We start from the raw sequence: 24040 nt of genomic DNA, 5'->3' as shown, positions 1-24040 counted from the left end.
AGGGCAAGACCTTGGGAGGGGACGTACCCAGGACAGCTGGCTCAGCAATAAAAGCTCAGAAAAAGGAGGGGGGGGGCTGGATATCACCAGCAATAGGAAGTAGGGAATAAATATTTTGTTTTCCTTTGGTTTTGCATAGACCTTTTTTTTTTGCTGTATTAAACTGCCTTTATCTTGACCCAAGGGGATTTTTTTTCTGTCCTATTCTGTCCTGTGCCCTGTCTTGCTCAGGGCAGTGATGGGCACCTGGCATGCAGCCAGGGTCAGCTTCCCACAGCAGCACACAGGCACCAAAGGCAAAATCAGGTGTAGGGTAAGAAATTACAGAGCAAGTAAAAGCCATGAAATGGAGACAATAGCAATAACAGTATATGTTTTAAAATTTCCATATTTTAGTGATGTGTAAATACTACTTTCTTTGTCCCCATGATTGACCACTGCTTTTCATTTTCTACATTTTTAAGATAAGAAAATACCTCACAACTCTTGTCATCAGCTATTTTGCGCTTCTACTGCATACCTTATTTTTCTTGACATGGAAATACAGCATATATGGCATTTAGTGTTTCAGCCCTTGCAGATAGCAGATCTACTCTTTGCTTCTTTTCCCAGAGTGGGCATTGAGTCCTTAATTTCTATTCAGCGTGCAGCTTTTGGAACACCAACATTTTTTTTCTTTTCTGTCAACTCCTTAATGTTCTTTAGCTAGTTTAGGATGATAACTTGATTTTGCTCTTAATTAAGACACCAAGCTATGATCAATCAAAATACAGTTATCTTTCCTTAAATTTTATCAGTTTTGCTTTATATGCAGCTTGCAATAAAGATATGTTTTTCTACTATAGACCTGAATATATGCAGCTTCAGATGTGCATCTTCCACTTTTCATTCCTTTTGGACATTTCCAGATTCAATCAAACACAATTTAGGCATCAAAGCAAAGGGAACTATTATTGAATCAAATGCATTGCATGCATCAAACATGTTATACTTCAAGTATATTATTTTTTATCGTCTAAGTAATAACCAAGTAATAGGTTATCTAGGAGGAAATAAGGAATTCTTACTTCTCACTGCTAGCAGGCTTCTCCTTAAACATAGCACAACCAAAGGTAAAGATCTGTCCCATGCTTAGGAATAAAAATTAAGTAGTATGGTATCAGATAATATAATTTTGAGATACTTCATCAATTTATGTATAATGATGATGGATTTTAGCTTTCACTTGAATATATGTGGAAAAAGCTTATCCAGTAAAGCTTAAAAATAATATTTTTGATGTTCTGAGTGTGTAAGTCAAAGAAACTTCTACTGTTGAACTGCAAGCATCTAGACTATTGAGCACTATATTATGGCAACTTCACTTGACTAATAACTTTCTAGCAAGTAGCAGAATTCCTGGTAACACTGAAGAGTAAATGTAGCTTCCTGTGGGATCCTTCACTTTAGTGTTTTCTTAGTCCTGTACTTCATATTATACTTCAGTGTTTTCATGAACTGCTAATAAAAACAAAAATATGTAAAATTCAAGCACAAATACTCTATCTGTCATGAACATAAAGAGTTTTTTGTAGTACGTAGTATCTCTTTCTCAGTGAAAAATATTTGAGTGGAAATATGTCATATGCTCATAATTAAATAGCTATATTTAAAATTAGACAATGATGACATCTTGTGATGAAATTCTTGAATGAACTTGCCAGAACTTTGGTCTATATTTTTCTACTGGTGGTGTCTGGAAAGACTTCTCTTAAATCTCCAGAGAAAAGTCTTAAGAAGCAATTAGAGGAGCAGTAAAAGGAGATATTCAAAAAAAGGAATTGTAGTGTAACATCTAAATAGATTATTATTGAGAGGGTTATAACTTTGGTTGCATCCAGCAGCATCTGCAAGACTTTTGAATAGTTGCCAGAATAAGAAAGAATAACAGTTGGGATATAACTGACCTTAGCTTGAGTCAGAATGGAATACATCACTGGTTCATACCCCTTTGAGTCTATTTTGTAATGATTCTTTGACTACCATGATAATATGATTTAGAAGGAGACTATTTACAAAGTAAATTAAAAAGAAGAAACACTAAAATTTCATATTTTCTTTGCCTAATTATAAACAATTTCTTTTCCAACAAGTCTTTCAAGACATACACAGCAGTAAATCTGTGTTAGTTGGAGCTTAGTAGCTGTTGGCAGGTGTGTGAGTCAGGGTTTACTTTTATTTGCAAATCACTTGGAAGGGAATAATCAAAAAATAATCTGCTTCAAAAAAAAACCCAAACTAAAATGGGTAATGGATATCATATTATCATCGTGATTAAAGCTAGAATTGTGTCAAATCAGAGCAGTTAAAATAATGAGTAAGAAAATAATTGTTGAAAGTCATTCCACATCAAAATAGTCAACAATCATTTTAGGTTTTTTGAGAGAGTCACTTCTGTCAAATATGTTCTAGCACATGGAGGGTGATTTACAGTTTTATAATTCTACTGATCATAAATTCTATTTTGGATGCTGTCCATAAATGCACTAAACAGTTGCTGTGTGTATACAAGTCAGGATATTTTTGGTCACCTGCATTAAGCACATCTGAGCCATTAATGCTGAGTTAGATAAGCACGCACCTTTTTGTTATTGGTCATCATGTCTAGATGTCTGAAGCATTCAAAATGGCACTGGTGCCTTTGAGGAGAATGTACCTATCCTTGAGTGCTCTCATTGTTCCACCTAGAGGCAGAAAGGGTAGAGTTTACTGAATTATCTTAATTTTCTTGATCTAAAATTTTAGTTTGAAATATACTGTCAAGCCTTTTTCTTACAGCTGAAATAAACAAAATTCTTATTTCATTTAGGAATATTGTGTTTTAAAGGGTTTTGTGTTGCTCTTTGTGAGAGCAATGCCTTTTCCTGTGCTTGGAGATAATCCTAGCACCACTTGCAGTATCTATGCCTTAATATCAATATCAAAGCTACAAACCTTGCTCAATGATGCAGCCTGAGTTCTTGCCTTTCAAAGATTAATGCTGCTTTTTACTGGAAGAGGTATATGAACCAGAATCACACCACATAAAAAAATAGACTTTCAAGGAAGCTAGCAAATCTTGCAAAATATTTACTTCAGCAGTATGTATCCTCCTGTGTACAGCTTCAGAGAGACTCATGAGTTGGATCTTTTAGGGCTGCTTTGAAACCAGAAGGACTCTGGAAGACTGAAGGCTATGCCTGAGTTGACTGCACTAGCTGTATCTCATTTGAAAGCAGGACTCCATTGCACTGTACTGTATTCAGAATAAACCTACAATTCCACTTTATATCATGTTTTTTGTACAAACAAGACCTTATTGGTTCTTGATGTGCCCACTGTATGCTTGTGTTTCAATGTCATGTACTCCAAACTTAATGCCAGGGATTAACAGTAGGTCACAGAGCAGTGAATTAGAATACATTTTGTAGTGTTCTTTCTCAAATCTTCCAGTTCAGGATAAAAGTTGTAGACAGCCATCATGGATAAGTAAATTTTTTTTTTGTTTATTTACCTTCTCTACTGATACAAAAAAAGGCTATTACTGATGATTTCTCCTTTGCAGTATTGGGAAAATTTTAAGCAATTTTACTTTCCAGATTTCTGAAGGAAATTACTTTGAGCATAAAGATGGGGAAAATAAAGTAGATGTAACTTCACCTGCTTAGGAAAAAATAGAATCAGGTGGGGCCACATTCAGAAAAGCTGACTGGGAAGAACAAGGTTTCATGTTGCACCCTGTACAGCTGTAAGACAATTGAAACTGGGCAAAACCCTTGACTGCCTGAAGCTACATGCTTGGTTTCCTCTCTGTCTTCTTCCTGTTCCACTGCCACTGCTCAGACATGAAGTCTTCATCATCTCTAGTGTAGTTCTGCCTATAAAAGCTAATATATTAACTGAAAAGTCAAACTTTCTTTTAACAAATGAAGCCTTGTTAGACTGGCCCTTTTTTGTTTGTTACCATATGGTTGCAGTTTTGGCAAAGTGGTTTTCCTCCAAAGCTGTTAATATCCTCCCTCCTCCAAGAGCTGAAAACAGATAAAATGTAAATACTTAAGGCAGAATTTTAATTGGATACGTGTAGGCATGTTGGCATAAGGCAGATTTCACAGCGGTACATTATAGACTTAAAACTATATATTTTTTTGTAATTTAGTCCCTGTTTTTGCAGCATTTACCTTGTCCTTTTAAAATCTCCGTTTGGTTAAAATAAGATCTTTGATAAAGTGGACTTAATAGCATTTAATAAAATGAGCCATGAAACTTCTCACTACAAAGGATACCTCTTAAGCTTACAGTTTGGAACACATAATTCTGCAATAGCCAACCACAATAACCAGACAGTAAAAAAACAATAACAAATAAAAAAATAAGAATAACATCTTCTCTCACAGCTTCCCATAGAAGCTGGTATGCTGTGCAAAGAGACCAGAATACCTGTGGTATCATAGATGGCAAAAAAGTAAAAGACAGAAGGAACCTGACTCTGTAGCTGATGAGATGAGGCAGCTCCAGCAGCTGGTGTCTGCTCACAATGCTGTTTGATGCTTCCTCAATAGGAAACGCACATGCAGTCTGAAATTACTAAGCTGCAGGTCTTTGAACTCTTTAGCAACAATTGGTACTGCACATTAGGAAACAGACACACATTTGTGTTTGGTTCTGCCCTTCCTTGTATCTTACCAACAACTGGAATGTGAATGTGGAATTTTAATTTGCAGTGGCAGAAGAGCTGGGGGGAATTTGAATAAGCCAAGTCAATATGTGATGTTATGGAAGGCAGAAGTGATTTTTCTTTTAGGTAAGATGGTTTTCGGTCAGTCCCACTCTAGTATGGAGCCTGTCACACTCAGTACCCAAGAGCAAGGAGGTGTGCATGTGTTCATGACCAAGTTGCTTGTCCATGGTCACTTCTGTGTGTTGTGGTAGGCTGACTGTTGCATTCTTAGTGTATCTGTTGGATTCCTTTTGATTAGGAGAAGCAAAACTTTTTTCATAGACCTTTAGGAATCAACCTTTGCTGTGGTATGGTCCTTTTGAGCCAAAATTTTCTTCAGTGGCACTCATTGTTTTTGCTTCTTTTTCTTAGATATTGTAGGCCATCCTTTTGGAATAACAAAAAGATGAGTATCACATGCAATGTGCCGTAATGTTGCTGTAGTGCAGGGTGTTCTGCTGATAGATTGTCTGAGCTGTTGTTTTATCAGAGCACACTCCTCTTGACAGGAACATATTCCCTAGTGCTTTACCACTGCCAGCAGTGTCCTTGCTTATCAACACAGACCATGCCTTTATCTCTTTGATGCACTGCATCTTCTGGTGTTTTCACATATGCATTTGTGCCCCTACATTATTCATATCAATCTTTCTATTTCTGTTAATAATATCTTAATTTCAAATTATTTGAATGGCAATTTAAGTGTATGCAATCATCTAGATTATAAAATAGTGGAGAACAGAAAGCATATAGCTATAAAATATTAGGAAGAAATATTTTTAGCATTTATTTACTGAGAACATGATAGTCCTAATGTATTGCATGTCACTGAACTTACCTAAAGATCATATAAATTCTGCAGAAGTTATCACATATAATTGGGGTAATATTTTTTTTTACTTCTACCTCATAAAAACCTAAACAATAGATAAAAAATGTATCTGTTTTAATGATTCATTGAATCCCAAAACAAACCTTACAGAAACTGGGCAAACTGAAAGATAATTGTAGAGATTTTAGCTATGTTTCATAACAAATGCAATGGGAGTTGGATGCAAAAGCTGCAGGCATTTATTTTATTTTCTTATACTCAAGTAATCCTATTATATTAGAAATTTTACCCTGTAGTGTCTTAAATGTAATATTCTACTCTTTATTCTTCATGCACCAATATTTTTTGAAACAGCTTACTACAATGGAAGACTCAGGCTAAGCAGAAAATAAAGTAAAAATGTAAGCCGTTAGACCATATTTACCAAAGTGGTCTTTAATTCTGATACATTTTGTTTTTATATTTCTGCTTTCTCTATAAGTGCCAGTCAACATTTACCTTTTTTATCAGTCCATGCTTTTTGTGTTCATTGTTAGGTTTCTTTTTCCAAAACTGTTGCAGGGCAATTTGGTCATTGTATTCACAGACTTGGATAAATGATTTCTGTTATATGTCTTCTAGAAGGAATACAGAATATTAATAGCAAAGCAAAGAAACTTAGGAAAAAGGCACTGTAATGTCATAAATATTGACATCCATCAGAGAGTAAATGTATAGCTTAATTCTTGTCAATTTTGGTGTAGTCTACTACTGGCTGTCAGACCTGGTCTCCAACAGAACTGCTTGAGCAGAGGAGTCTTCTACAAACTCTCTTTTATCTGGAGGATTGGCATGTAATTTTGACTGACTTAGTATGCTGAGACTTTTCAGCGGTATTTTCCCACATCAGATGTAATGTGCTGTTGAAACAGCATCGGAAATTAAAGCCCTATTTCAATAGTGAAATTTTCTCCTTTTAAAAAAATAAAAATTAAAACCATCAGCAGTCTGGTCTGCTGTGCCATTATTTCTGAGTAACTGCACCTTTTTTTTCCCCTCACAGAATACAATGTATTCTTTGGAAAATTTTGTTGGATCTAAAGGGTTTGTTTTTATTTTCTAATAATACTTATTCTCAGAAAGAGGAGTAATGCATACTGAATCCCTACCATCTCTTCTTTTTTTTTTTTCTTTAACTAATAGCTGATCCATCCATTCTGTAGTTAAATATGGTTAAAAAAATAAGTCTTTGTGACCACAGATATGAACAATTTATGTACTGTTTGAATGCTATTCAAATCTATGGAAATTCAAATTGTGTGCTTACCACTGTTATTAAAGCCTTGTTTCAGTATTTTAAAAATATTCTCAAATTATATCATTTCCTTATAGAAGAAGTGAGAGATATTGAGTTAGAAAGAAGATATGTATGTTAATATGTCATGATTTAGAGCTATATTATATACAGTTCTACTGTTTGTTTTGAGATAGAGTGCAGAATTGTATTAATACATAGAATGCAAAACTCAGAAAATCAGATTTTCTGTGACTTCCAAGGGCATGAAGCTCAGAAATACTGACAAATAATAGCAAAATGGAGAGTTCAGTAGCATGATATTTAAGCATGTTTGGGGAAAGTGCTTAGAAAACCTGTCTATGTTTCTCTACAGAAAATCAAAAGTTAAGTGAATAAAAGTTATTCTCACTTTAAAAGTTTGGATATACCTGCCTATGGCCCTAGCCTTACAAAATTGAACTGATAAAAACAAACCATGTTATGTCTTAAATTATTTGGTTGTGAAAGTTGCTTAAAAAATAGTATTGCTCACATTACCTCCTAGGTTCTATTGGTAGTAAATGGGTTCGTAACACTTAAGTGGATTTAAAAATATTTCTGAGGATGATATTAATACTGCACTCTGCTCTTCCTGGTCATTCTCTCCTCTGTCAGACCAGTCCCTGGAGTCACTGAGCTGTATAGAATCTTTTTCCACCATGGGGTTGAAGATATGTCTAAGCTTTGCCCATCTAGATAAGATAAAAGGAAAGAAGATCATGGATTTCAGAACTTGAAAAAAAAAAAAAAGTATTAAAACAATTTCAAAGTTATTTTCAGTAAGACTGAGGTCTTGCCTGTTTCTCCACTGAACCACAATGGTATGGGGGGAGTTTCCACAAAAAAAAATTTTGGCTGGATTTCACAAAGATATGCCAGAGTGCTTGCTGATGTGCCTAAAAAGTGACAGGCCAATGATGCCCTCATTCTATAATGCTCTAATAATCATCCTACTGTAATTCCAGAGGTTAAGAGTTTTTTTTGTTTTTTTTTCAAGCCATGATAAATGATGTGTAAAGAATTATCAGATTACTTGAAAGTTTTAGAAATCACATGTTTAGGTTCAGCTTTTTTCTTGCTGTTTAATCTGAACCATGCAACTAGTATCCACTTACACACATGTAAGTTAATATTTTATTCAATTTGCTTGATCAAATTGAACAGTGTTTATTTCTAAAGCAGAATCAAATTCAATACCAGGTTGAAAAAAACATATGCAGAATAGGAATCAGCACATCAATGAAATTAAAAATATCTGATGAAAAATGAGGCTTTTGCAGCCTGTGGTCAGAAAATACTTTAAAAGCAGCAGAATATTCCTAACTTCTAAAATAGGTTTTACAGATTTGACTTTAATAATCAGTTTGTTATTTTCATATGTAATTTTGAATGGCAAATCTCTAAAATCTTCTTCAGTATCTCTGGTGGTGTTTTGTATGAAATGCTAGGAGTGTTACTCTCAAAAATATGTTAGGGTTGGAGATGTTGTGGCAAGTGAATCTATGATGAAGTTTATCTTTTGTAAATAATATAGAGCTCTAAGTCTACTAAAACTGTATTAATACTGGTTTCTTGAAAGTTCAGCTGATTCACTCATATTTTCTTCTAGTAGTCCTTGGATATAAATAGATAAGAATCTTTGGATTAATATTTCTAGTAATCACATTTAGAGAAATCACAAGAACATCACATGCTAGTTGAAAATCTTTGGCTTATTATAGAATTTACAACACACCAAATTGTTTCTAGTTTTCATTCCACCTACAGAAAATGAAGTAATTCAGAATATTGAACTTATTAAAGTGAATTAATTTACTTTCCAACCCAGACTGTTAACCTGAGTTCATTATTATAATGCTAGGATCAGTATTTTTGTGTTCCATTTCCCTGTATTCAGGAAGGTAGTGCATTGGAATGCCTTCATGTCCCTCAAAAATTATTTGTGATATACTACTCACCAGCCCTACAATGTAACTCATGATACCAGGAATTTTAGAAAACTGTTTTTCTACTTTTATCCATTACTGCTCTTTATTTTAGGTTATTGCATTATTACAATTCTGAGAATGGCTGAGGTTAAATTATTGATTGAAAATATGAATTTCCATTAAATGCTAAAAATAGCATTTAGTCTAAAGTTGTTCTGGAAGCTACTTCTCAAGTGTAGCTATTTTTCAATGACAATAAATACTTGCAGTTCATGTTTGAGTTTAGATAAATATTTATTTTCTTAAAAACTGCTGTTTGCTTTTCTATTTACAGAGTAGGATGGCCTATCTCAGTTACTTTGTTCTACTTTTGTTTTCTTCTAGGCTATTTGCAGTGTTTCATGGAGCAGAATTCTAAAGAATATATTATTTTGTCAGTACAAAAATCCCCCTGTTTGTATCAATATGGCATTTATATAGAGCCCAGCCATTCTTCTCAGATTTGTGCAAGAAGAAAATCCATGTACTTGAAAATTTTGAAACTAGTAGCAAGAATTCTTGTGTGGCTAAACAGTTCTAAACCATAATGTGAGACTACATGTAGGTGTTGGATTTGCTTATTGAACCACCTCAAGTTTTGATCTGCTTTGTAATATAGGAAATAATCATTAACCTGCAATAATATTTTTCAAATATTGGTAGAACTATTCTGATGAGTGTATTTTCAGCTAACCTGGACCACTTGAGCTCGAACTGAGATCCTTTAGCCTTGACAAATGAACTAGGTAAAGAATCATTCCTGGAATACATTTTGTGAAACTTACCTGAAGAGTTGCATTTGCATCATTCCGATTTCTAAAACAAAAAGCCGTGCAGGACTGAGAACAATGCCATGAGAGGTATTTGCAGTGTTGTAAACGTCAGCACATATTCTAGAAACAAGACCCTAGGCCTCAGAGGTGGGAGAGTGAGAATAGAGCCGTTGGCATGAGGGAGCTCACAGCCAGGATGAACTGGGTTTATATAAGCTCATCCATATGCAAACAGTCCAGTGAGTTGCCAGAGCCGTGCCAGCATGCCACCCACTCGAGTAACGTCTTTATTATTCATTGAAAGATGCTGCAGTTTTCTTGTGGTGCTGCAGAGCCTGTGTTAGCAGGGGATAAATATTGCAGAAGGTAGTTATAGAGTTTGTGTGTAATAAGGCTAGTTCCTGCTGAGAACCTGACTTTTTGTCAGGAAGCAGAAATGGATAGGAAGCAAAGAAGTGTCTGCCCCTGGTGGGCAGAGCCAGGTGCTGGTGACATGCTCCACTGACCACTGAAGTTAAGTTAGTATTATCTGAAATACCAAATCCAACCTAGTCTTAACTTGAAAGAAATCTTGGGGTAGTTTAATCTCAGATAAGTCTTTTCATTTTTAAATGAACTTTTTTTTTATTTATTTTTGCCTGTTTTAAAAGATTTAAAAGGGGAAGTTGGAAATAAAGATTAGAAAAGGAAAAACACTGATGTGAAACAAAACAATAAATTGTAGTAGCTGAAGGTGAAGGATGACGAAAGAGCAAATGACCATAATTTACAAGAACAAGAAGTGAGATAGATAAACAGGGAGCATAGAAAGTGAATTATAAAATTAAGTTAGAAAGAATAGAAAGGAGAGAAGGGAATTTACCTGATCAGCTGTTCAAGGGAGAAGATCACTCTGAAATTCGGTACACTGGGGGCAAGGAAGCCCCTGAACCCAGCTAGGCAAAAGCAACCAGAAAAAAAAGTGCCACACTGTCTCAGGTTGAACCTGACTTATAAAATAACATCAGGATAAATCTTTAGCCTTCCATCATGTATAATGTCATGGTTCAGAATTTCAAAAATGTGTGCCACTACAGGCTTCTCATTTCCACAGCTCTTCACAGGACCTTGCAGGAGTTAGCAAATCTATAAATCAAGGCTATAGTTTATTTAACAGCTGTATTTAACTTCTTGAGATATCTCTGTGCAGATAGCTTTTTTTGAGCACTTTCTTCAAATAGTTCTTTGTTACCCAGTTCTGTGTTACCTCATTCTGCTTGTTTGCTAGTCCGGTGTTGCTTAGCACAGAGCTCTAAAAAGACTTGCTCAAATTTGAAATTACATAAATTTGGGTTTATGGTGCCAGGAATTATTGGATAAAGGGTTGAGCTTCCTTAGTATTTTTAGCAAGACTATGTAGTATACATTTTTTATATATATACACTCAGTGTACTGTTTTTTAACAGTAGTCTAAAATTTTTACTGAATTAAGTAAAATATTTTGATTGGTCATGGTGTCATCTAAATCTTCAAGGTTTTTTTTTTCCTTACTAGACGAAAGCAGTGAAAATGATTACTCATAGGTGGTGAGTGTAGTGTTACTATTATCCTGTAAAACTTCCCAAGACAAGGACAGAAATTGCTCTGAGACAGTAACTCCTTTTTTCAGAAAATATTATTAATTTCCATTGAAGTCAGAATAAGGATGACTCTTTCTTAGGCCATATTTCATCAACCACCAAATTGCCAGAAAAATGCGTAAAGGACAATTAAGCACAAGGACACTTTCTCTTTCAGGAAGGCATTTAGCTGCAAATTGCTGGGAACTGGGAAAATGCTAGGAAAGAATTGTGGGATGTCCATCTTAATCTTATGCTCTTCTGTAGTCATCTAATAGTAGCCACTGTGATTGAAGCTGATGAATGATGAAGCTAGATGAGCTAGATGAAGCTTTGTTCTGATGCAATGCAATTGATCCTGTGATCTTGCAGTAAAGCATCCATCTGTTCTTAACTAATTCCTTGTGATTCAGTAGGCTGCATCTTGTATTTCTGTTCTGTAAGCCAAGGATATACATCTGACTGAAGTAATGTGTGTTGCAATGCTATATAATGTATATATTTGATTATCTCAATGTCTTTAGAAAAGAATTATCCCTCAAATCTATTCATTAAAACATTAAAATAGAAAATCAAAATCTGAAAAGACTAACTGTATCTCAAGCAGTCTTGCTGCATGGTAATATATCTTACCAAATACAATAGAATATAGATAGATAGATAGATAGATAGATAGATAGATAGATAGATAGATAGATCGATCTCTGCATTATGGTAATGACATTTTTGAATAGAAATGACTCCTAGTCCAGTGGCGGTACTCTAGAAAACAGGTATTTTAGTTTTCCAATAAGATCTGCTCCTCATTGACTGAACAGCATGCGTTCTGAAGGAGGCTAAATTAAAGTTGTCAAAGCAATCAACTGAACATGAAAAATATTCTAACTTTGAAGTGTCTGTGATAAATGTATGTTTCATGATACAGTGGAGTGCTTTGACTGAGCTCTTCCTGGGTAAATAATACATCAACAGTGAGAAATACAAACTTGTTGAAGGGCCAGTGAGTTTCACAAAGTACAGGTCACTGCTGACAAATCATCTGTCAAGTAAAATGAATTTTCCTTGTTGACTTTGAGGTTATAGTTATTAAAGATACAGTGCTTACACAGTGTAATGTAGAGTTATAATCAATATTGGTATAAAAATCAGAAAAGAACTGTGAGGATGATTTTTCCTAGCAACTGCGGGTATTCCATTAGCTTGATTAGCTGTGATCTGAGAGCTATTTTTGTGAGTTCTGAGCCACACATAAGCAGTGGAATGTAACCTTTAGATCATATATACTAGATAGTGTTAGTTAAATTCAAGCTGTCCCTGTAGATTTTGTTTTGTTTCTGTATATACCATGAAAAATATCTCAAAAAGCACTTTCAGAGAAATATTCAGCATCACCAAATATTACCATCCATCATCATTGAAAGAGCCAGGCTGCTGACAGAAGTTAAAGATTTTATGCAAGGCATCCATTTTTTTTCAGAGTTTTATGAGAAAGACCATTTAAAATCTCTAAACCTTTGGAGCTGCCTTATAATATAACTGAAATGCATGAGAGAAACCAGATTCCTGCATACCTTTATTGGAACCTTTCTTGCATATCTTTCTTTGGAACTAAGTTAATAATAAACTTTCATTATAGTAGTCTGCTGGATGTTAGGCATAGTTTTTCTCATACAACATCCTGTTCCTATGTATCCTTATCTCCTCTCCAGGATACATGCATTAGGTTAGTTTATTCACTAGAACACCCTGCCATGCTAACTGCTGTCACACAAGTTCCAACACTATGTAGACAGGTGACTTTTTTATCTGCCTGAAATCATAAATATTAAGAGAAAAAATATATCCTATTTAGCTTTATACAAGGTTGAAAGCTTTAATAAAAACAAAAAAGAAAAAAAAAAAGAATTTTTCAATACTTACTCTAGCATCAGTTTCTTCTCCAGCTTTGCTAATTTTACCTGCCAGCTTACCTAAATTATTCATTCTTTCATATTCTCTACTCAGAAATTTTTTGGTCACTACTAGTCACTACTAAAATCCTCCACTTTTTGGTTCCTTAGCACCAGAAGTGTTTAGCATGGTTTAACAGGTATATATGTATCAAAAAAGAATTGTTTAAAATAGTCTGTTTATAATGACTGGGGAAACACCTCCTCTACAAGTAATCAGTGCAGTTTCTTCTTCTTCTCAGCTGAAAAACAAAGAAAAATCAAGAAAAATTCATATTGTCAAGTGCAGAAAAAATAAAATTGAGAGGCCCTTAAATTATTTAGCATTTCAAGCAGATCTGCCTTAGAACATGTTTGAAATCATGTGCCTGCCCTCTGATATCACAGATTCAGTCCATTTCAAACTCCACAATAAACATATTCTGAATCCCATTGGGAACAGGATGTCTCGTAGAAATTATTGTATAGCGTACCAGATGGCATCTTTCTTGCAGACATCTCTTCAGTGTGCTTCTTCTGTTGCCTTGGAGAAGAAGAGCCAAGTGCTGCTATCTCTGCAAGAGACTTAAGCTTAAGTGTCAGTTTTCCCGTGTAGGAATGGGTGAATCTTTTTTGATTGTGGTATCACAGAAGGATTATCATGGAATTTATGTTGTTTGAAATCGCAGGAAAGTACGGTAGTGTGTTGAGGTGAGGTGAGACCATCTCAGAGCCTGCAGGACATCTTCAATGTCTGCAGCAGCTTTAGGCATAGGCAAAGTGTAGGCACTGCCTGTAGCAGCACACTGGTGGGGCTGGCACTGAGTCATAGACTTGAAAAAATCAAGAGACAGCCTTTTAGTCTCAAAGCAGGAGCATCTGCTCCAGGTTCTCATTGCACTGGCTCAGAAAAAACTGCCCAAGCAACCCCCCTGAGGTAAAACACCTGAACTGGCTAAAGCTCTGGAGATCTTAAAGAGCTGCAAGTTCCCTAATCCAAACAGTCCTGGCTCTGTTCTGTGCCTGTCTTTGCCTTGCTATAACCCTTGGGGGAAGCAAGAGGGAGGAAGAGCCTTGTAGATAACAGGATACTTTAGCAAGAAACAATTGTTGGGGTGAGGACTAGGCAGCAAGCTGACTGTTTCTCCTCTCTTTCCCCTTGCTGAGCAACCTTATGTTGTGTTGATGGGTTCAGACATGTAGTTATACTGGCAAAGGACAGAGCTGGAGAGAGTGCACAGTGGGACCAGCAGTGCTATAATCATCCAGGGCTGGAGCCATGGAGACAGTTAGACACAGTACCAACAGCTACATGTGGAAATGTGTCTGGGGAGCCACTCAGCAACTGAATTTTGCCTACAGTGTTGCTAGGCATTGAGCCAAGCACTCATCACTGGCAGCATAACTTCCATGCTGTTTATAGTAAGGTAAGGAAGAAGCACTTCGACCATGAAACTAGTGTATTGATTATTGTGCATGCCTTTTTGTGGGCAGCAAATTTTTGGTGTTGGGAAACACAATGCAGAGACATTTGTGTTCACTAGATCTCTTTCTGATACCAGTTTTTCTGCTTACAGGGGAAAGGGGAAAACAGAATCGGAAATCCTTTTAAAAGAAGTTTATTAATTCTCAGTCAACTAAGAAAAAATCAAAAAGGATAGAATTCTCATCTTATTTAAGATAACTTTGTTCTCAATTTTCCCTCTGAAGATCTTGCCCAGCCTTTTGAATTTGCCTACTCAGCTAAAGTCCCCTCTATCTCAGCTCAGCATAGCCTGCCCTTCCTCATGCCTGGGCACTATCCTGAAAGGATTATGATCTCTCTATATAATACGAAGATATTCATTCATAGTAGGGAAAACTTTTCAAAATAGGAATATGATTTGCAGACCTGTGTGAACAAATGCATTTCTATTTCCATCAGACCTAGATTTCCTATCAGTTTGACATACCTGCTTTCTCTGAGATTAGTCATCCATTCATTTATTTGAAGTACATTTAGCAATGAGAAAACTCCTAAAAGTTTCTTCACCAACTGCAGATTTACCAGTGCCTGGTGAGTGTTCAGTATTTTTAAAGACATAATGAACCTTTCACATTTTGTGTAGTAAATTTATCAAGTCAGTAAGAATACCTGGAATAACAGAAGATCTTATAAGAGACCTTAAGCAACTTTCCAACTTCATGAAAGATATTCTACATTCAACTAAAATTATTCTACAAAATTATTATGGACTTCAGTTTGCATGAGATGTTTCACAAATCCAGGCAGCAATATCAAAGTGCAAGGTCATCCACTTTTATTCCAAGGACTAGTCAGGTTGGAGTTGAAACTCTTAAAACATTGTTAATTCTATATATTTAGAATCTGTTCTGCGACTGCTCAGGGACCTTCTGTGTGACACTGGAAGAGACATTGTATTATAATGTGTTGGTCAGACTATAGGCTTGGTTTTCAATGAAACACTTATCTACCATAGTACTTAGCCCCTTGACAAACATCTATAATTTCTTCATGACTTCATTACATTCCTCCTTTGAGATCGTCATTGCTTGAGATTCACAGTGGATAACAAAAACAAAAAGTAATTAATTTGCTCAATAAATGAAGCACCACTGACAGGATTCCTTCTAGAATTGTACCCTGAACATACCTATTTCCTGCCTTTTTTTGCCAAGTTCTTTCATATGGTTATGAAAAACAAAAGTTTAGTAAACATTCCTTTCAGAAAAAAGGAATAAAATATTTCCATCTTGAGAGAAACTGTCTCAAAGATGAAATGTAGATAGAAAATACATCATGAGGTATTTGGTTTCTTATGCACAAAATGAATTTTCCGCTCATTTAAAATTTATAATCTTTTTTTTTTTCCAGTTGTAGTTGATAAAATTTAAATCCTCTTTAGAAATCATGAAAATCTTATCTCTACTTGCTGTCATTCACATTTTTGTAAGAAAGGATATAAAGTTACAATTTTATTCCTTTAATTATTCATTTGAAATTGTGACCTTTTCAGTTTGAATTATTATATGTTGGCATGAAGGTTTCTTGTGTCTTATATTTTACAGCTGAAGAAATCATGCAGATAATCTAATTACTTTGACTAAAATTGTTGTGCCTTTCATGTCTTCTGCTGTATTACATGAGAGAAACTGTGAAATATATTCATTATTGATTCATTAAAGGATTTTGCTATTATATAAGCAGAGATGCAGACCACTACCTATCTTACATTAAAAGGGGAAAGGGGAAAGCATAGTAAACCATGCCATGGGCTATGCTTTAAATACTGTGTTTCTTAATGTCTTGTGAAATGTAAAAATCTACAACAAATAGATATGTAAAGCATAGCTGGTATGAAGATTCTATTCAGATTTAAGTGCTCTAGGTTGCTTTTGAATCTTGCTATTTTCTGCATTTGTTTTGACTGCTCTCATCATTCAAGATTGACGCTTGGATGGGTGTGTAGGAGGAAGCAGCAGCAGCAGGCTTACAGCTTGCAGACAAAAAAAAAATCTGCCTTATCTGATGGCTATTATTGAAAATGCGAGGTGTAGCCTAGGCTGGGTAATGAAGGGGAGCGAGCGAGGGGGAGCAAGAAGCATGGAGCTGCATACTGATGAGTGTAGGAGTACTTGATAAAAAGAATTCTTGCTGCTGGCAGTGCATTGCTCATTGTGGAGTATTCCAACAATCACATATAACGGAGAACAGCTTAGCTGACAGCTTGATATGCCTTTTTTTTTTTTTCCTCTACTGTGTGACGTACTGGTCTGTAGTAAAGATTAATAACCAAGAAATGTAGAGCTGCGATCAGATCTTACGTTATATACTGCCCTGAAAACTATGTTTTACTTCTGACTTTTCTGTTTGCTGAAACCATTAATCTGTCAAGCTGGCGGGCTCGTTTGATACCAACTTTTCCAGGAACACGATGTGGCAATGCCACCTCTCAGCCCAGGACTACCGGTATTATCCAGTGGATGGTTATTCGTTGCTTAAACGCCTCCCTCTTCACCCTCCTACAGGACCCCGATGCCCTGTCCAGACAGTGGGACAATGGTTGGAAAATATTGGGCTACCTCAGTATGAAAACCACTTGCTGGCTAATGGATTTGACAATGTGCAATTCATGGTAAGAAATCTTCCGTGCGTAGCTGTGTATATACACTGTAGCTGCCTTTTTTGTCTGTCTCGTATGTGCTCATAAAGACCTTAGAGCTATTCTGCATTGCACTAAGATCTGTTTAGTGTTTCACTTTCCTATGTGTAGCTGAATTAATATATGAACTGCCTTTTTATAAACTTCTAGATTGTACACATTAGAAAAGAGTCTAGCCTGAAATTCAGTAGAATAAAAATTGACTATTAATGTTCTTTCTCTCCCTTATCAATCCTCCGATTAAAGAGGGAAACTGCACAGCTCTTTTACTCCATTGCAGGATTCTCATAATACAAAAAAGCTGCAAGCACCCATTTCTGCAGTGCATCACATTGTTACTTTTATTTCATCATTAACTTGTAATGATAATTAAAGAACATGCAATGCCATCCTTGCTGTGAGAGGTATTTTAATAACAAAAAAAATATTTAATAAAGTCTACTCTCTCTGCAAGTAATTCTGGATGTCTTGGTTAAATATTTTTGCATCTTAGATAATCAGGCTGAGAGATTCACTTGTTGAAACTTATGCCCTGAGAGAAAAAGTAATGCATTCCTGTAATTGTTCCATTTTTATGTTTTAATTCTAGGCATTTATCAGGAATGTTTGAAAGAAATGAAATTTTAGTTATGTCAGGATTTACAATATCACCATGTGGTGTGAAGTAACAGACCTGTCATGCACAAACTTTCCATTGAAATGAATATTGACACTAAAGAGAGAAGCTTACTTGTAAAGCTGTTATATAATCACTTTTCTACCTGCTTCAGTATTCCTCCTACTTGAGCCTCTTCCAAAAATCCCGACTATATTTCTTAAAAAGCATTAGGTCTTAAAAAATATTTTAAAATATCTTTAAAATGTATTTTAAGTATCCATGTATATCTTGGAACAATTCTAACTTTTCATAACTTATATCTGCCCTATAAGAAACAGAAGTGAAATGGCATGAATATTATAACTGTAAAATCATCACATGAGTTGTGTCCTTCTCTTTGTATTATTTTGCCAACATCATTATATGCTTTTGGACTACTGATCAAAAAATTGAGACATATCTCTGCCATTTCCACATTACAATAGTGTAGACATTTCTTCCTGGTTTTATATGGCTACCATGTGACCATTTGCTTAAATCAGTAAAAATCACTGTAATTTGTACCTCTAAATATTCTTTAAAACAAAGCTATGCTGTCAGCCCAGCAATATAGGGAAGAAAAAATAAAAAGTGTATCATGCTGCAGTTTCCCAAAATGTAACCACATATTCTTACATATGTTGTATCATTAGTTACATAAGTAGGTGATCATTTAGTCTTAAAGAGGTTACAAAAGGAAACTGTTTGCAAGAGGCTGTAGGTGGCATAACAAATGCAGAGGGGTGCACCTACCACAGGTAAATTACAAGCACCAGAGAAGTCAAATAACTGACCTGGAGAGCTTTTCAGTCATACCCTGGCTCTGGAGGGGCCTGAACCATGGTCTCAGGGAATTTATATGACTTTCCTGCATCTCTTCTTACTGTACTTATGCAAACATACAAATTACATACAAGATTTTGTTATGCAATATGCAAGTCAAACTTCTAATGTATCAGGCAGATTAAGTTTTGCTTGCATACTTCTCTGTTAGCCAGTGTTTTCTGGTAATTTTAAGCCTTTTCTAATATATTATTGATTAAATACATAATTACTCTTAATATTAGCTGAGGTAGCATGCATTGAATGGAGTATTAGACTCATAAATCTAATAATAAAAGAGCTCTGAAATTGTGTAGTAATAAAAAAAATGTATAATTTCAGTAGGTTTATAATTTCCATTTCACCGCTCATCTTGCTTTTGCATATATCAGTTTTTTTCTGTACCAAAAATAGAATATTTCCTGTATTTTATTGGAAATAAACCACTGATTCCTTTTTATATCACTCCTCTGAATACATCAGCATTATGTAAGAAAAGCCTCTCTTGAAAAATTTAAATGAGTGTTTTAAAAGCTCTTTTTCATCTCAGCTAAATATTAAAGGGAAAATTAAACTTAGAAAGTATATAGGAAAATGAGAGGAGAAATACCTGCTATGCTAAGAGAAAAATTCAGATTATTCCAAACTTAGTATGTTGTATTCTTCCTTAATATGACAGAACAGCTTTACCTGTATTACAGTGGTTTACATATTAAACTAGAGTTTACAGTCTTATTAACCTAAATATTTCAGCTGCCTTACATTGAAGAAATCTAATAGTTCAATGCAGTAAAAATCAGTTAAGATGTATTTCTTATTCATTCTCTACTATATTCCTGCTTTTGTTTTTTCTGGAAGCACAGTCTGACCTGCATTTATTCTTTCTGTTGCCTAAGCAACAACCATCACACTTCTATTAAGTATGATTTAGTAGTACAGGTCTTACTAGCTGTTCAGAACAGAAGGGAGGATATCACAATGTTAAAATTAATGTCCATGAAGTAACATACATCTGAGAACAAATATATCCCATATATACTATTCTCAACAGCAACATTTTATTAATTAAATTAGCATTTTAATAAAAAGGTGATTTTCTGATAAAAAGATTTCATGGCTAATAATTCATTAGATCATGGAAATTAATTCCTTGTGTTTAGTCTCCCTTGGGCATTAGGAAAGTTATTCACTAGACTGTGGTTAGAATTATGAGGATGTTTATCTTACCTGAAGTGTGTGGACTTTATATGAAGAAACAGCTGGATTTCTATTAACTTTGCAGTAGAAATATTTTTCAGTAATTTATGAATATATATGTTGTAAAAATGCATTGAAACATAGTATTTTAAAAAATCATGTTTTTTCATTAAATACTTTAATTCTACTTACAGCATGTTTATGCACATAGCAAGTGCAACTCCTACCCACTGTTAGGGTCATACAGGAATGACACTTCATAATATTTAGTAGGCCCCAGGCACATTCCGTCCCAAGTTTTGGTTCACATGTGCTTGAATATGTATGAATACGCAATCATCATTAACTTTGATAATTTGTTGTGTAATGGGATGTTGTGTCCTTCAGACGTTGAAATTTGTAGTGACTTCGTGCAGATACTCTATATTTGAAGATGCAGATGATATTATAGTTTCTTAATGCGAAGGCTACTTCGCAGGCAAACCAATTCCATAGTGCAAGAAAACAATTAAATCAGTCATAAATCACAGTATATGAATTAGATGTAAACAATAACAAAACGTATGCATTTTTTTGATGCATAGGAGCAATGGATATCCCTGGGACAAGCTGTAATTTTATGCAGACTTGCAGACCTCCATCATTTAATATGCTGAGAGAAAAAAAAAAAGTTGACTTGCAGAGAAACAGATGTAAATATATAAATGTGTGAGGTCACTAAAAGCTCTCATGCAGTTTTCTACAACTTCATCAAAGGTTCCATTCTGCATTCACAGAGATAAAAGCAGCTCAATCAAATCACTGCCCAGTGGGAACTAGTTCTGATTAAGGACTGTATATAAGGACTATCTATTTGTAGGTTGTCCTAATAATTTAAGATATTGAAAAGTTTTATCGCTTATTAATGCAGTTTGATGAAAAAAAAAATCTCTTGAAAAGATTGATAAAACACACTATGATAGAAACAGGGACCAGCATTCAAAGTGAGTTAACAGAAAAATATTAAGTATTTTATCCTTGGCATTCTAAAATACTGTTCACTATCAACAGTTAATATTTGCATTACACTCTGGGCCTTCATTGCTGCTTTTAAAAGATATGCATCTCTACCACTCTGAGTACTTATGTTGCTTGCATTGCCTAATGGTCTAAGTACTGCATAAGTGGTTTGGGGTTTTTTTTAATTCTTTTTTTTTCACTGTTGGGAAACTGAGACATAGAGTCACAGGGTGGGATTTAAAACTGTTATACATTTCATACAAGAGGCACTAATTCCCTAAATGCCTACTGACATAATGTTTGACAGATCAAGTCAGTTCCTTAAATGTAGGTGTCTAGTACCAATTGAAATAACATAGGGAATCCAGGAGAACTAGGCAAGGCTGACAGATGTTGCTGAGGACAAGGGACAACCAGACCCTTCATGATTATCAAGTTCAGGTGGGGTATCACCAAGCTTCTCAGACAGCTGTATAGTCCTGATGCTTTGGCAGCTGAAATGAATCTTAAATTACGCGGCTTTGTGACATGTCTAGAAACTGAACATAGATGTCTTGACTTTCCACTTATTTGTATATGCATTTCTTTATGTTCTAATAATTCTATGTATTTGTATTTATCCTGTGAACTTACCTACAAAAGTATATACCAGCTTTCTCACTGCTAGACATGGTCTACCTTCTCAATTCCCCTTAGCTGACTGCTTTGGATGTAGTTTTGAGTTAAGTTTTTGGCTTCTCTTTCTCCCTCTCTGTCTCTTTCTTTCTTAGTTTCTTTTCTTTCATTTTTTTCACTAGTTCTGGAGGTTGATTAGCTGAACTTTATCTGAAGACTCTCTTCTCTCAGGTGCCATTCCTGGGAATTGCTCCTCTGGAATACACAGTAGCTCTTCTTGCCTTTTATCTCTTTTCAGGGTCTTAAACTCCATATCAAGTATAGAGGACAGAAGCAACTTTATTTCCTTAGAGTGAAATGCACCTAAAAGAAAATCTCTATGTACATTAGCTCCAAGTCCTCCATTTGTGGAGACCACCAGATCTTTTCACCAGAAATGTCTAGGGCAGAGATTGATGATTAGGCATTAAATGAAAGCTAAAAAAGGATCTGTCAGTCTGCCAACACCTTTCTTAAATTGACCATGTGTCTGGTGATGAAAAAGAGGCCAATATTAGACAAGGGTTCTTAGTCTGTAGTGACTTTGGTGACTTCCAGAAGCCAACTCCAAACAAGCAAGTCAACCTCTGCAGCATCCAGGCTATTGGATCTCCAGGCCCATAATGGTTACTACTGGGTCTCATTGGGATACTCATGCATCATCTGGACCCTAAGAAGATTTAGAGGATGCTGTCTGATGTTGCTGTCGAGGCAGGACAGGAATTATAGACTTGACTCAGAAGGGTGTGAAAGTAAGACTCCCCTTTATTCAAAATACACTGCTCTTTTATACAGAGCTTTGTGAGGGCCAAATCCATTGTTTCTGAAGTGAAAACAACCCACAGCATTTGTGCAAAGTGCTTGACGTACAGTGATAGAACTTAACTATAAACAATGTGAAAAACAAGAAAGATAAAGAATTATTTACATTCTTTTCTAGCTCTTTCCCAGGCTTTTTGCCTGGCTATAAACTCTCAGTTTCTTTCTTTGACTGAATCTGAGACCCACAGTCTATGTGTAGTTTACCCAGAAATGAAGAACTGTTTAAGGCAACCTTAAAATTGGCTGTTGATAAGTTGGTGATACACAGGAAACCATACTTTTAGCAGAGTCCCACTGATGCTGGAGTAAGCTGTGGTTTAAGATTTACTATACATCTAATAAAATCTTAGAATATACTCCTGGAACCACAAGTTTTGGTCCCCTTATCAGGGCCTCACTCTCATACCCAGGACTTGCTTTTAGTTTCATGGCAGACCTACAGAACTTAACACTAAAAATGTGGAACTCTCAGTATCAGTGTAGCCTTGGGTTTTTTTGGATGAGAAAAGTGATTGTGTCATTCTGGTGTCTTCTGATTCTTCCTCTCCTTCACCCCAGTAACCTTTGCACCTGTTGGTCCTCAAGCAGGCCACCTCCTCCCTTAGCTTGAAGAGAATTAGGCATATTTAAAGTTCAGATATAGACATTTACATGTCTATTTACACATCAGTAGATGTTTAGGACTCAGTTTGCTTGCCTGCATATTGAAATTGAGATGTCTGGGACATCTATGTAGGCTTGGACTTTACGGTACAGGATCTATGAAATAGCAATACCTGTCTGGAGTTTCAATCAGATTTCAGGTAGTGTACATTTGCAGCACCTCAGATGACTCTAAATTCATTTCTGTGGGCAACTAAGTGAAGCACCTAATCAGACATTAAAGCCAATGGAGCACAGAATGCAATTTAGCTGAGTGGCTGAATAACTGTTAGGGTAGTTATTTGAGTATAAATTAAAGTAGATTCATCTGATCAGCTGAACCACTGTCTAAGCTCTATTGATGGTTTTGTATGAGATCTCCTTAAGCTATAATCTAGACACAAAATTTATGATGTTTCAGTTTGGGCTAGAATCCATACAGAGTTCACTGAAAACAAAACACAAATTATTTTTATTAGAGGTTTTTCTTCTCCCTCAGAACATCTAGCCCTGAGGCTTCAAGATCTTTTTCATCCTAGTAGGAATTCTTACTATAGAAACTGCAAATTAGAGCTCAGGTGGGTGCCAGAGTTGAAGATTGTGCCTGTCATCCTGCAACAGCAGCAAGTCTAACAAATAATCCCATTCCAAATGCTCCTGTTAATGCTTCTGTCATGGTATTCCTCAAGCTAGTCAATAGACAGAAGGGCTTATTAATGTGCTACCTAGTATTGCATGTGTAAATAATAGCTTGCACTGTCGTTCTCTCTTGAGTTCTCTGGCAAGTCAGCATCATCCTGTGTGAGTGCATGCAGCTATGGGAGAGGTAGTGCTCACTCCCCAATGGGAAGGGAGTTTAGAGGAATCTGCTTCATGTTTTTATATCTATATATGTAATGGGTGTGTGTGAAAAACACAGCACTGCAAGCTGGGGACTGATCCTGCACTAGATA

At 35.5% G+C, this 24040-nt stretch overlaps 1 protein-coding gene across 7 annotated transcripts in view; it reads left to right on the top strand.

Annotated features, from left to right (window-relative positions):
* Window positions 1-24040, top strand: part of ANKS1B (ankyrin repeat and sterile alpha motif domain containing 1B) — a 398399-nt gene that overhangs the window by 194522 nt on the left and 179837 nt on the right. For all 7 annotated transcript variants that reach the window (XM_077783569.2, XM_077783570.2, XM_031507463.3 and 4 more), the window contains one exon: window positions 17181-17287. In XM_077783569.2, coding sequence (XP_077639695.1) covers window positions 17181-17287 — 107 coding nt within the window. The remainder of the gene's footprint in view (window positions 1-17180; window positions 17288-24040) is intronic.

This window comes from Lonchura striata, chromosome 1A (genome assembly GCF_050655825.1).
Source record: "Lonchura striata isolate lonStrDom1 chromosome 1A, ASM5065582v1, whole genome shotgun sequence".
Classification (NCBI taxonomy): Eukaryota; Metazoa; Chordata; class Aves; order Passeriformes; family Estrildidae; genus Lonchura; species Lonchura striata.
This window is presented reverse-complemented; position numbering and strand designations above follow the sequence as displayed.